Source organism: Mercenaria mercenaria, chromosome 17, assembly GCF_021730395.1.
Source record: "Mercenaria mercenaria strain notata chromosome 17, MADL_Memer_1, whole genome shotgun sequence".
NCBI classification, from domain to species: domain Eukaryota; kingdom Metazoa; phylum Mollusca; class Bivalvia; order Venerida; family Veneridae; genus Mercenaria; species Mercenaria mercenaria.
The window spans coordinates 35,637,579-35,651,379 of record NC_069377.1 but is presented as its reverse complement, the minus strand read 5'-3'; the positions used below and the strand labels follow the sequence as shown (position 1 = coordinate 35,651,379).

General features: G+C 33.6%; 2 protein-coding genes across 3 annotated transcripts in view; both read right to left on the bottom strand.

The window, feature by feature from the left end:
• Positions 1–13,801, bottom strand: part of LOC123537368 (branched-chain-amino-acid aminotransferase-like) — a 363,414-nt gene that overhangs the window by 306,214 nt on the left and 43,399 nt on the right. The window lies entirely within an intron of this gene.
• LOC123537261 (galectin-3-like) overlaps positions 1–13,801 on the bottom strand; it is a 42,539-nt gene that overhangs the window by 13,214 nt on the left and 15,524 nt on the right. The window contains exon 5 of one of the 2 annotated variants that reach the window (XM_045320916.2): positions 5,552–13,326. The exons of the other annotated variant lie outside the window; for it this stretch is intronic. Within the exon in view, the coding sequence (XP_045176851.1) occupies positions 13,216–13,326 (111 nt within the window). The 3' untranslated portion in view covers positions 5,552–13,215. Of the gene's footprint in view, positions 1–5,551; positions 13,327–13,801 lie in introns of those variants that run through there. 2 annotated transcript variants of the gene reach the window in all.

Here is a 13,801-nt window from a genome sequence, read left to right as displayed (position 1 = left end):
GGATCAAAAATGTGGTATCTTAAGTGTAAACAAGCATTTTCTTCAATTTGACCTAGTGACCTAGTTTTTGAGCTAAGATGACCTACATTCGAATCTGACATAGATTTGATCAAGGCAATCATTCTGACTAAATTTCATCAACTTGATTGAAAAATACAGCCTCTATCGTATACAGAACGTTTTTCTTTGATATCCTAGCGACCTAGTTTTTGACCCCAGATGACCCATATTCAAAATTGACCTTAATTTCATCAAGGCTAGCATTCTGACCAAATTTCATGAAGATCGATTGAAAAATACAGTCTCTATTGCATACACAAGGTTTTTCTTTGATTTGACCTAGTGACCTAGTTTTTGACCACAGATGACCCATATTCTAACTTGACCTAGATTTCGTCAAGGCAATCATTCTGACTAATTTTATGAATATCCAGTGTAAAATGCTATTGCGTACACAAGGTTTTTCTTTAATTTGACCGGGTGACCTAGTTTTTGACCCTAGATGACCCATATTCAAACTCCACCTAGATTTCATATAGACAAACATTCTGATTAAATTTCATGGAGATCCGGTGTAAAATGCAGCCCCTATTGCATACACAAGGTTTTTCCTTGATTTGACCTAGTGACCTAGTTTTTGATCCCGGATGACCCATATTCAAACTTGACCTAGATTTTATCAAGGCAATCATTCTGAAAAAATCCATGAAGATCAATTGAAAAATACAGCCTCTATCGCATACACAAGGTTTTTCTTTGATTTGACCTAGTGACCTAGTTTGTGATCCCAGATGACCCATTTTGAAATGACCTAGATTTCATCAAGGTTACATTCTGACAAAATTTCATGAAGATCAGTTGAAAAATACAGCCTCTATCGCATACACAAGGTTTTTCTTTGATTTGACCTAGTGACCTACTTTTTAACCCCAGATAACCCATTTTCGAATTCTATCTAGATTTCATCAAGGTAATCATTCTGGCCAAAATTCATGAAGATAGAATGAAAAATACAGCCTCTATCGCATACACAAGGTTTTTCCTTGATTTGACCTAGTGACCTAGTTTTTGACCCCGGGTGACCCATTTTCGAATTTGTACTAGACTTCATCAAGGGTATCATTCTGACAAAATTTCATGAAGATCAATTGAAAAATACAGCCTCTATCGCATACACAAGGTTTTTCCTTGATTTGACCTAATGACCTAGTTTTTAACCCCAGATGACCCATTTTCAAACTCGGCCTAGATTTCATCAAGGTTATCATTCTGGCCAAAATTCATGAAGATCAGTTGAAAAATAGAGCCTCTATCGCATTAACAAGCTAAATGTTTACGGACGACAGACAACAGACGACGGACGCCGGACATTGAGCGATCAGAAAAACTCACCTGAGCATTGCTCAGGTGATAACAAGGTTGCCTCATGGTGTTGAACATATGTGCCAAGTTACAACAAAATCCCCTTATGCATTAAGAAGAAATGCTCCAGACAATATCATTCTTGTATCTGACCTTTGGCCTCTAAGTGTGACCTTGACCATAGACCTAGGGACCTGGTTCTTGCGCATGACATTCCGTCTCATAATGGTGAACATTCTTGCCAAGTTAAATCAAAATCACACCATGCATGAAGAAAAAATGCTCCAGACAAACTTTAATTTGACTTTTGACCTCCAACTGTGACCTTGACCTTTAAGATAGGAACATGGGGTTTGTGCATGACACCCCTTCTTATTGAGGTAAACATTCATGCCAAATAAAAACAAATTTGGTCCATGCATGTCAAAGTTATGGTCCAGACAAACTTCAATTTGACCTTTGGCCTCCAACTGTGACCTTGACCTTTGAGATAGGAACATAGGGTTTGTGCATGACACTTCTCATTGAGGTAAACATTCACGCCAAATATAAACAAAATTAGTCCATGCATGTCAATGGTCCGTACAAAATTTGACGGACACGCGCACGGATGCACGCACGTACATACACCAACCCGCCAACAGTGACGACAAAGTCCATCTCACTGTAGGCGGGCTCGACAAAAATTACACTGTTAGCATTAACAGTTCATTTCATATGAAATATTCAACTAGTAAAATGTTGTGCAACCATTCAAAATTAATGTATACTTTTGAGAAAATATATGAGATTCATTCCAAAACATGTTCTTCGATTGTTTAGGTTTAACGCAGTTTTTCAACAATATTTCAGTTATGTAACGGCAGGCAGTTAACCACTGGTGTTCCTGGATTCTGTACCAGTACAAACCTGTTCTCCGCAAGTAACTGCCAACTTCCCAACATGAAACAGAGGTGGACGACAAATGATGTCAGACACAATGTCCTTTATCAAATCGTCACGGAGAACATACACCCCGCCTGGGGATCGATCTCGCGACGCTGAGATCCGTAGATCTGCGCTCTCCCTATTGAGCTAAGCGGGCAGGCCCAAAACTTGTTCTAAAACATCTCTGTCTTCAAGGATACAGTTTATAACAAGGTGTTCTGTACATTCTGTACAATCACAGGACTTCTAATTTTCGAAGATTTTGTGGTTTTGGCATCCGCAAAATTAAATCCAAACCAGTAAAGAAAATCTTAAATTGTTTTATCTTCAAACTTAAATATTTAAGAACTTTAGCCTGAACAAAACAGCAACATTGATCAAAATCACAATTTTTATGCCTTCAACATTAAATGACTTCACAGTAAACACAACAAAATCTTTGTGTACAGATCATAAACACACTAAATTACCAGTACATATATTAAAATACAGTATAGGAGTAATATTTAAGTAATAACTCCTGGAAAAACATATAATTTCATGGGCTTGAAATTTCGTGGTCTAGGCACAATTGGCTATTTAGTGGGATATGAATAAGTATATTTTAAGTGTTGAATAAAAAATGACTGGGTAGGAATTGTACTTGTTAGTTGAGACTTAATTTTGTGGAATCAACCATAAAATGCACAAAAATTAGTCCCCATGAATACTGTAAAGTTTAACCTAGAAATGTTCGTGGATATTATATTTCGCTTTTTTCAAAACGTGGACATTCACACCCCCAATTATGGACAGTCAGTAAATTGCTGTTATTACACTGTCATTTGTTTGCCATTTAAATAGGCGATTAATCCACACTTAGCAGAAATAGACACAATATTTTACTTTCAAATAATATATCATATTGGCTGCAGACTGTAAATTACATGTATATGTCATTCGATAGATGCATATTACGTTTGTTTTTATCCCCTGTTTGCCTGACGGATCGATATTGAAAATGCTGTTGCTTCATAAATAACTTGTCAATCAATTGAAATAATATGGATTTGTGCACCCATGTAATACAATTATGGTACTAGAATATGAATTATTAATATCCAGGTATGTGTAAGCACAGAACCATTTTATAGCCATCTATTTAAGATGAAGCTAAAATCTTTCGCGTTTTAATTAGATCAGAGTTTTTCGTGGCTTTTTAATTTCACGGAAATACAGATCAGCGACGCGGAAAACACCATTCTACTCGATTCGAGGATGGCAAACGAAGTTCCATGGTTCAGACTCCAAGTTCTTCATCACCATTTGCCTTAAGAATTTGCTATCTGACTCGAGATTATCGAAGTCTTGAAGGATCTCGACGTGCTCGAGTTGAATCCAATTGCCGTAATCCCTAACCTTGGTTTTTTTTGTTCGAGTCACTGACGAATTCCTTCAATGGTGAACTCGAGCGAATAAATTAAATACCCTATACAAATTAAATGGGCCTTAAGTAACTTTCGAGACAATTTCTGATTAACGGACATGGAGATTATAATTACCATTGTGATAGGCGAAATATCACAGTATATAAATAAAAATTAATGCTGTATATTTTATCCACTTAAAAAACCATTTTTTCTCTGTATTATTTGATGATATTTTATCACTTTTTGAGTGGTAAATACGGCTTAGTAATTTTATCATGCATTAATGGTAAAATCTTCCACATGAGATTAATAAAGAAATGACGCATCCTTTCATTGATGAAAAATTAATCATGTTCCTAAATTTTTCATTAATTTAAACAAGGTCACTTTTTTTCAACCATTTCTAAACGTTTATCTATCTTTATAGTTTTAATATTTGAGTCCATTTTCATCAATTTATTTCTAAATCTAATTTGCACTGTCAGAATATTTCATACAATATTTACAAATCACTATTTAACGGCAGCTAGTTGAAATTTGTTTAGTTTTATATAAATTTTAATACTTTAACATGTACAGTGACGCAGTGTGATTTTTAAAATGATCGGTTAAAATTATTCTATTTAGTGATTTTCATGACTTGCTTTCTAAATTAAATCGAAAAGGGTCCAAAATTATTTCTAAATCAAAATTTAACAAGCATTTCCTTTAACGTCGTCATTTGAACATTTGTTAATTATATATGATTAATAATTTTGTCGTTTCTACCATAAATTTACTTAAATCTAATTGATGTTTTCAATTCAACTAAACATTTACTTTAAAGCGGGTGTATCCAAAGTTATCTATTTATAATTTATTCTTAATTAAGTGCTATAAATATTACAACGACTTTTTCTCTAAATTAATTGCAAAGTCAGAAATATTAATAAATATAAAAATTGAAAAATCACTTGCCTTAAAACGGGTGATTTGAAATTGGTTATTTGTATGATTAAGTATATTAGTTTATTAAAATAAATTAAAATTTAATCTAATTCGCATGGACAGAAACTATTTCAATATCAAAATTCACAAACAGTTTCATACATTCAATTAAAAGAAAGCAGTTAATTATATAAAACAATATCAGTCCAAGTAAGGAATTACGACTGAAGTTCCGTTCAAATACATTCGCGGCACTCGAAATGACCGATTTATTTTTTATTGCAGACTGATCGCGCGAGCGGGCATAAAATACGGTAAGTCATTATAGTCAAACGTGTATATTTCGACCCCTGAGTTTCCGTCAAGTAATATTGGAGTGATCGACTAAAATACGCTAAAGTAATAAAAAACCTATACAAGTCGGTACTCCGAGTCAGAATTAGCTTATCGAGGAATTCACCGCTATGCAAGATTTTCCTTAGAGAAGACAAAACTGGATTTCGTCGGTGAGCTGATTGTATACTACCCGCGAAAGGCGCTAATTTAAAAATGCGAAAACAATTCTAGGTTTACAGTATTAATGATTTGGCACTGCTCCTTAAAACACTACAATCTTTATCACTGTCCTTTTAGAATTCAGCCCCCTCAACTGATCTTATAATAAATAGAATTAGCCCTTATATACAGTGACCCTCTCCAAAATCTAAATACTTTACATAAACGCTAATTTTTAAACATTACAAAACAATAAAAATGACATTTTTAGCATTAATAGTTCACTTTCAATTATATATTCAGTCAACAAAATGTTGTGCCACCATTTAACATCCAAGTCTGTTGAATAGAGAATATAAACTGAAAATACTACATCTAAAGACCCTTGCAGTATTTATACAAACATTTATATATCAAAACTATTCAAAATGTTGAAAAGTAGTCACTTATTAACAAATTTATAATCTAAAGTATAAAAAATTATCAAAGTTCAAACGAGCCAACTGATTATGATAGAAATGAATATTAGAACGAAAATAAGAACAAAGATTAACACAACAATCTTCCGTCGTCTCTGCATAGCCATCATTCTCTCTGTGCCCTGTAAAACAAAAGAAAAACACAAACAAACATACAAAACAATAAAAAAGGGGAAAACAGTGGTTTAAGCAATTAACTTATTCCCATAAGCTTATAATGATAATTCAAGGACAAAAAATATAAAGTTCAGGGCCCAGCGATTAGAAACTTTTACCCGCTGTTAAACTAACAGAAGGTTGAATTTTGATTCAAAATTATATTAGTCTTTGTGGGAAAGATATGTTTTATGTTTTGGTTTACCGTAAATACTTGTTGGTATGAATAATCCTTAACCTATACATCTGTTTTATAAAGTGTTGAAATATAATCATAAAAGTTAATCGATGGCTAGATTAATCACCTGTTAAATTTAGAACAACTGGGTGCTGGTTCAGCTATTGATATAATTTCTTCTGTATAAATATCTGTACTACTTTTAGAAATCCTGGACATATCAGATATTTAGTACAACAGGCAACTATTGGGCAAAAAAAAGATTTATTTGACTACTAACAAGACTCTCACAGTATGGATTTCATCAGGAATTGGGCTAATGGTTAAATGGCTGATAAAAAGGCTCAATTTTCTGATCACTAATAAACTAATGTTAAATACATGAAGATATGTTAAAAGCTTGAACTAATATGTACAACAATGAAGAAATATACAACAGGCAAAACTTATAAAAATAGTAAGATTGTGATTTTATACTTGCACAGGTACACATACAAGTTGCACTTTTTACTTTACTTCAACAAGAGTTTGATGTGTCAAAATTCCGGACATGATAATTTTCAGACAATTTAGCTGTATACTTTAAAATCGTGACTCTAACCCTTACCATGCCGGACATGATTTTAGTTCAGCCTTCGCAACCAGTGTAGATCATGATCTGCACTGTTCGCTATTCAGCTAGTATCTTTTTGGTACGCACCCCTTTTAACAGTTAATGGTACTGTCCAAATTGAAAAGATGGACAAGTTCATTACAGCAATTTAGCAGGGTAAAGACTAAAGAATTATGTGAAGTGAACAACTCAATCAATACTATCGGACAAGATTAAACACTCAGGTGCTTATTATTATAACTGAAGATTTACTATATATATGAATACCTATACCAGTGTAAAATCGCAACTTGTGTAATATTACTACATAAAACCGTAGATTCAATCACACTAAAATAATATATCTATAAATATAATATATCAGCAAAGACAACCTTCACTGATCACTTATTTTTCACAACTTATATCAGATTCTGTCCTTTTTTACAACTTTCATTTTACAACAGAAATAAACATCTAAATTTTCTAGTTACATAGCAAAAATCAGTAAATTACTTTCAACAAGCACAGTAACTGTGATTTTAACACATACATTGTAATCAAGATTTTAAGCTTAATATATTAACTTTCAAAAAAAAGTCAGTCACATTAACATCAAATAATGTTGAAACAGTGATTAGTTTTCAATTAAAAACAATAAAGAATGTCTTTAACTTTGTACATTTCACTAAAAAACAGTCCAAAAACTGAGAAAGCAATAAAAAATAGCTGAAGAAACCAGAAACCCATACTTGACTATGACATTACAGTGAACACAGTGATTAGTCTTAAGTTGTAATATGCTGATCTTTCACATTTGAAAAAAAGAAGAACAGTACTATATACTATAATAATATGAAACCAAGTCAAGAGGGCCAAGATGGCCCTAGGTCGCTCACCTGTGTTACACACCATAACAGTGTAAACATGTTTTACCTAGTGATTACGGAGACAAATATCCTGACCAATTTTCAGTAAGATTGGACCAAAAAACATGGCATCTTGAGTGTAAACAAGCATTTTCTTTGATTTGACCTAGTGACCTAGTTTTTAACCCACATGACCCAGATATGAACATGTCCAAGACTTCATGATAACAAACATTCTGACCAAAATTTAAGAAGATAGAATCAAAGAAATGCCCACTTGGGTGTAAACAAGCTTATTCTTTGATTTGACCTGGTGACCTAGTATTTGATCCCACATGACCTAGATAAAAATTCATATGATATTTCATGCAGTAAACATTCTGACCAAGTTTCATGCACTTCAAATGAACAAGAGTGTTAATACTCTTTTTCTTTGATTTGACTGGGTGACCTAGTTTTTGACCCCATATGACCCAGTTTCAAACTTGGCCTAGGAACCATCAAGATAAACATTCTGACCAAGTTTCATGAAGATAGGGTCATAAATGTGGCCTGAAGAGGGTTAACAAGCTTTTCCTTTGATTTGGCCTGACAACCTAGTTTCTGACCCCATATTACCAACTTTCAAAGTTGGCCTAGAAATTATCAAGATAAACATTCTGTCCAAGTTTCATGATATGATCATAAATGGGACCTCTAGGTTGTTTACAAGCTTTTCCTTTGATTTGACCTGATGACCTAGTTTCTGACCTGACATGACCTAGTTTCGATCCAGGCCTAGAGATCATCAAGATAATCATTCTCTGCAAGTTTATATCAAATCAAAGCATAAATGAAACCTCTATATGGCTGAATAGGCCAAAATAGAAAATTTTGCCTCTTTCTGGGGCAGTAACTCTAGAACCCATGATGGAATCTAGCCTGTTTTCGAAAGGAACCAAGATCTTATTGTGACCTAAATTGTGTGTAAGTGTGGTTAAAATCAAATATAAGATGTTACTTCTATCATGTTCACAAGGTAAAAATTACCAAATTTTGGCTCTTTTAGGGGTCAATCAGGGGCCGTAACTCTGGAACCTATGATCGGATCTGAAAGATTCATCATGGACTCCAAGATTTATTGTTGTTGAAGATATTTTGCAAGTTTGTATCAAATCAAACCATAAATGAAGTTTCTATATGGCTGAAAAAAGCCAAAATAGCAAAATCTGGACCTTTAAGGGGCCATAACTCTTGAACCCATGAAGGGATCTGGCCAGTTTTCAAAAGGAACCGAGATATTATGCCAATACAAGTTGTGTGCAAGTCTGATTAAAGCTGATTGCAAAATGTAGTCTCTATCGTGTTCACAAGCCAAAAATAGCAAATTTTGGCCCTTTAAAGGGAATTCCGATAGTTTTTTATGCGCATCTTTCTGCGCAGTCGACACTTTCTATGGAAAACTGAACTGAAGTCAACATTTGTTGAAACATGTTACAGACAGTCTTAAATATGAGGAATCTTGAATGAAATAACATTTTTGATAAGTTTTATCAGTAATCAAATGTTGATACTGGTTTATGTTGTGTTGACAAGTATCGTGCCTGACAGGTATCTTGCTATTTTTGTGGTTGTGTTTTCACATCGCATTTTAGTACAAAGACAGTGTTGTTCATATAATGTAAGATAATTGTCTTAGTACTGATAAGACAATATCACCTTTCAGATTATTTTGTATTCAATTATAGAAAGAATTAAGAATTTTTAAAACATTTTTTTTTAACTTCTAGCAGACATACATGTAATCAATTTGGCCAGGTTCGCGCCATTTTCCGTCCGAACAGGTATTGTATTCTAGCGGTCTTAACATAAAATTTAGCCTGGTGACCCATATATTTTTAGCCATTTTTATGCTCACAATACAATTATCTACACACAAGAAAAATTTGAAAAAATTCTATGAAAGAGTTTTTTTCAAAATTTAAAAAAATATTCTTCACTATGGGTATTTTTCACTGAAAAAAGTTCACAAAAGTAAATATTAAACAATATTTTTTTTTCATTTGTACCCATTATTGTAAGGATAGAGTATTACAAATATGACTATGATATCAAATAAGTATATAATAAAATCTGTAAAAAGAAAAAACTTTATTGTGCTGTCTTGATGTATATTCTAGTTGGTATTTATAAAAAAAAGCAGAAAATTATGAAAATGTTGAAAAATCGCTAGCAGTTTCAGCAACTGTTCAGTACAACTTTTCACAAAAACAAGCCTGGTGACCTATTGTTTTTATTTGTTCATTGTTTTCAGCACAAAATTTCCTATCATATATGTGAATTTAAAAAATTTCCATGAAAGGAAAAAAACTATAGGAATTCTCTTTAAGGGGTCATAACTGTAGAATCCTTGATGGGATCTGGTCAGTTTTCGAAAGGAACCGAGATATTATGCCCAGACAAGTTGTGTGCAAGTTTGTTAAAAATCAAATACAAAATGTGGTCTCTATTGTGCTCACAAGGAAATTGTGGACGGACGGACAGACGACGGACAAAGGGCGATCACAAAAGCTCACCAGTCAGTACGTGACAGGTGAGCTAATAAAAACACGTCTGGAGTATAAAGAGTGTTGTGTGTTAGGTTCACAACAGTACACACTTAAGACAGTGGACCCAAAAATGAAGTCTGGCAACTTCTGTGCAATTACAGCTTCAGCTATGCTATTTCCGCATCTTGCTGACATAATCAAACTTGCTTTTTCAGGGCAACCAGTGAGTACTGCAACCCTATACGGTGAAAATGTAATACTAGCTCCAGTACCACTTTGCACAATCAGTTAAAAAAACTGGCAGTTTTCAAGAAATGACTGATATTTTATGACATATAACTGAGAATGCAGCTCTATGTATGCAGATTTTATATTTAGCATATTCAAATACATTTCATCACGACAGGATTTTCTACATCTAAAGTTAATATCTAAGCATAAAACATTTTACTACAGGATGCACATAATCATATCTTTAGAATAGCCAGCTGATCACAAAATAAATGAACATAAAAACGAAAAAGAGAATCAGAACAAAACTGAAGAGAACAATCTTCCGACGTCTCCGTACATCCATTCTTTGTACACCCTGTAAAACAGAAAAAGCATGCAAATAATGAAAACTTATCAAATGACTTGAATTAACTCAAACTGTACAATGACATTCGGGTCTTTTTTGTGTAAACTCTCCCTTTGCAACTGAAAAGTCCAACCATGGAGTGTCCTATTTTATTACTATCTTTTCATTTCAAATGTCTGTTTATATATATTTTTGTTGGATCTAACATCGCACCGATACTGTAATAGGTCATATGGCAACTATTCCAACTTTGAAAGTGTAGGAAGACCTGATGTGCCCCTCCGTGCATTATTTCACTGACCTTCCGTAAAACAGCTGTATGGCTTCATTACATGAAGAATGCAAAGCTCCGAACGAGGCTTGAACCAACACCAGTGAGGGGCAAGTGATTTGAACCCAGTGACCTTAACCACTAGAGCCTACAGAGGCCCCCCCTCAACCAGTTTGTCTCAATATGTTTCACACTGTCTATGTTTTATAGTGTATACAGTTACGTTAATCATGTACACATTTAAACATACACTGCTGCAGGGATGCAGTTTACAGAGGCTGTGTTCTTGGCACAAGCCTTCTACTTTATTCTCTCTTTATTCTCATTTTTCAACAATTCAAAATGCAATATCTCGGAGGTCAATTCCCAGGAAGAAAAACAGACAACTGACTTTGATCAATCCCATTGCGTATTTTTAGTTTTATTTTCATTGGGTTTCACTTTGCACAGACACAATTATAAGTCATATGGCAATTTAACAGAGTTTTAGGTAAACTGCAACTTTCGAGGTAAAGTTCAAGTTCAAATATCAGTAATATATGATGTTGCAAGTACTTTTTTCATTTTTGATATATCTTTGTAACTATTTTTTTATCAAGAAAAGCCTGACTATTCAAAAACCTTGTCACTAAGAAAACTTTAGAATAATAAATAATATATAATTCATCGTATTACATGCTCATTTTATGCTAAATAAGATATCATGAAAGTTTTACAACAATCCATCATCAAACAAGTGATTTTAAAAGATTTTGGGTGTCCAAAATGGCTAAAATTTGCAATGGAAAAGAGCCCCCATCAAAATTATTCTTTTTGACAATAAAATCAGTAATCAAGATACTTTAAAAATTAAAAAAGTACCTGTTTCCATACTGGAGGTTGACTTATAACATGAATAGCCTTATTTTAATCATTATGTAAAGAAAGATTCTGGAAAAAACCTTGTTATAGAAAATGAAAAGCAAACAGTAACTTGACTTCTCATAAGAGTTTCCCTGCATCCAGTTCTGTCATTGTGACCTGGACTGGGCTAATAGTTAAGGGGCTTATTCAAAAATGTTTTTTTTAAATATAACAAGAGCTGTCACTAATGGTGACAAATGCCCCCACAGGGCCTTAACCTTTGACCTGGTGACCTTGACCCTTGACCCAAAGTCAGTAGGGGTCGTGTACTCAGTAAGTACTATCAGAATGTGACGTTTGAAGGTCCTGGGTGCAGTGGTTTGCGAGTAAAGTGCCTTCATGCAAAAAGTTAACATTGTGACAAACGAACTAACAACAGACGGACAGTTGAATACTAATATGTCTCCCTTCGGGGGCATAAAAAATGGCCAATTAATTTTAAAAAAAAAATGGCTAGTTTTTCAATCCAATGAATCACACTGATAAGGAACCTTCGAAGGTCTGTTTACAAAAATTACAACAACAACAAAAAGCATACAGCTGGCTAAGCTAAAGAAAACAGTCATGTACTAAATTGAGTTTCAATAACATAAAAATAGTCTTCACATATCAGCAAACACAAACACACTTCACAGATATCTTACACCCTTTCATTCTCTACAACCATATTTTTTACAAAGAAGGAAGTACAGATTTCTATACTATCAACAAATCATTGCACAGTAAAGACTAGTGGATGAAAAATACATATCTCTAGTGAATACGTACTACATGGCTATTGCTTAAAGTTTTTTAAATGCTTTGGAAATGTTATTGACCCCTCCCACTAGTTCACAATGACCCTTGTTTTGTATTAGTTTTTACTTAACTAATATACCGTAGCGGACCTTTAATAACAATCCTATTTCTCCGAAAATGCAAAAGCAATGTTCAAAAGCACACAAGAATACATAAACGCATGGATATTGCTACTGAAAGCATTCAATGCCTTAATAGTGACCTATGTTCAAATCCATTTGATACATTTAATAATATAAATACAGTCGAACCTGTGTTAAAGACCACCTCTGAACAGAGACCACCTAGCTTTAAAGACCACATGTGGTGTTTCCCATTTTAACATTTACAGTGTATTTTAACCTGTGAATAAAGACCACCTCCAAATAAAGACCATATTTTGGCTCTCCCAAGGATGGTCTTTATAGACCGGTTTGACTGTACTTGTGTGTAAACAGAAATTATACTGCCATTCCAAATATATGCAACAACCATTTCCGTATGAATGTTGCTGTGTAACCTATATAGTATATACATTGCAAACATGAATATAATCAAGCAGTGATCCACATGTATACGTCTGTGAGCAACTTAATACAAAACTGAAAATTTACAACTTAACAAGAGTAAGCCTTATGGATTCTAACATTTAGAAAGCAATAAATGTTGACATCTTGACAGACTTTGAATTCTTCACAAAAAATAATATCATTTACTTTTGAACATTTTGTATGCAACCTACACTTAAATCAACATCAAAGTTTAAAAGAGCCACCTGGTTACAAAATAAATGAACAAACAAATTGCAACAACAACAAAAATGAACATAAATATCCTCCTCCGTCTCTGTATCGCCATCATTCTTTCCGTGTCCTGCAAAATAGATAAAGAGCATGCACAGGGTGAAACACAACAACAACAACAACAACAACCAATATAAGGGAAAGGATTCTTCAGCAGTGCAACTATTACTACACGGTCACTAATAACTGTCACCTCTGTTAAAATATCTCTATTGTTTGGTCCATCTAATCATATACAATGATATTTTTTGTGAAATTTCTGATCGAGATTAACCCTTATCCTGCTAAATTTCTATAACGAAATAGTCCATCTTTCAATTTGGACAGTACCATTAACTGTTAAAAGGGGTGCATACCAAAAAGCTAAGGTTCATTATAGAAATTTAGCATGGTAAGGGTTAAAGAGAAATCAAGGAAAAGGTATTTACATGTACACTGTTATTAAATGTACACTGTTCGTTGGACTGGATACAGAACATACCCTGTGTTGGAAATCCATATACATGTAGGATTTCTCAAAGTTAATAATTATGTATCTAGTCACC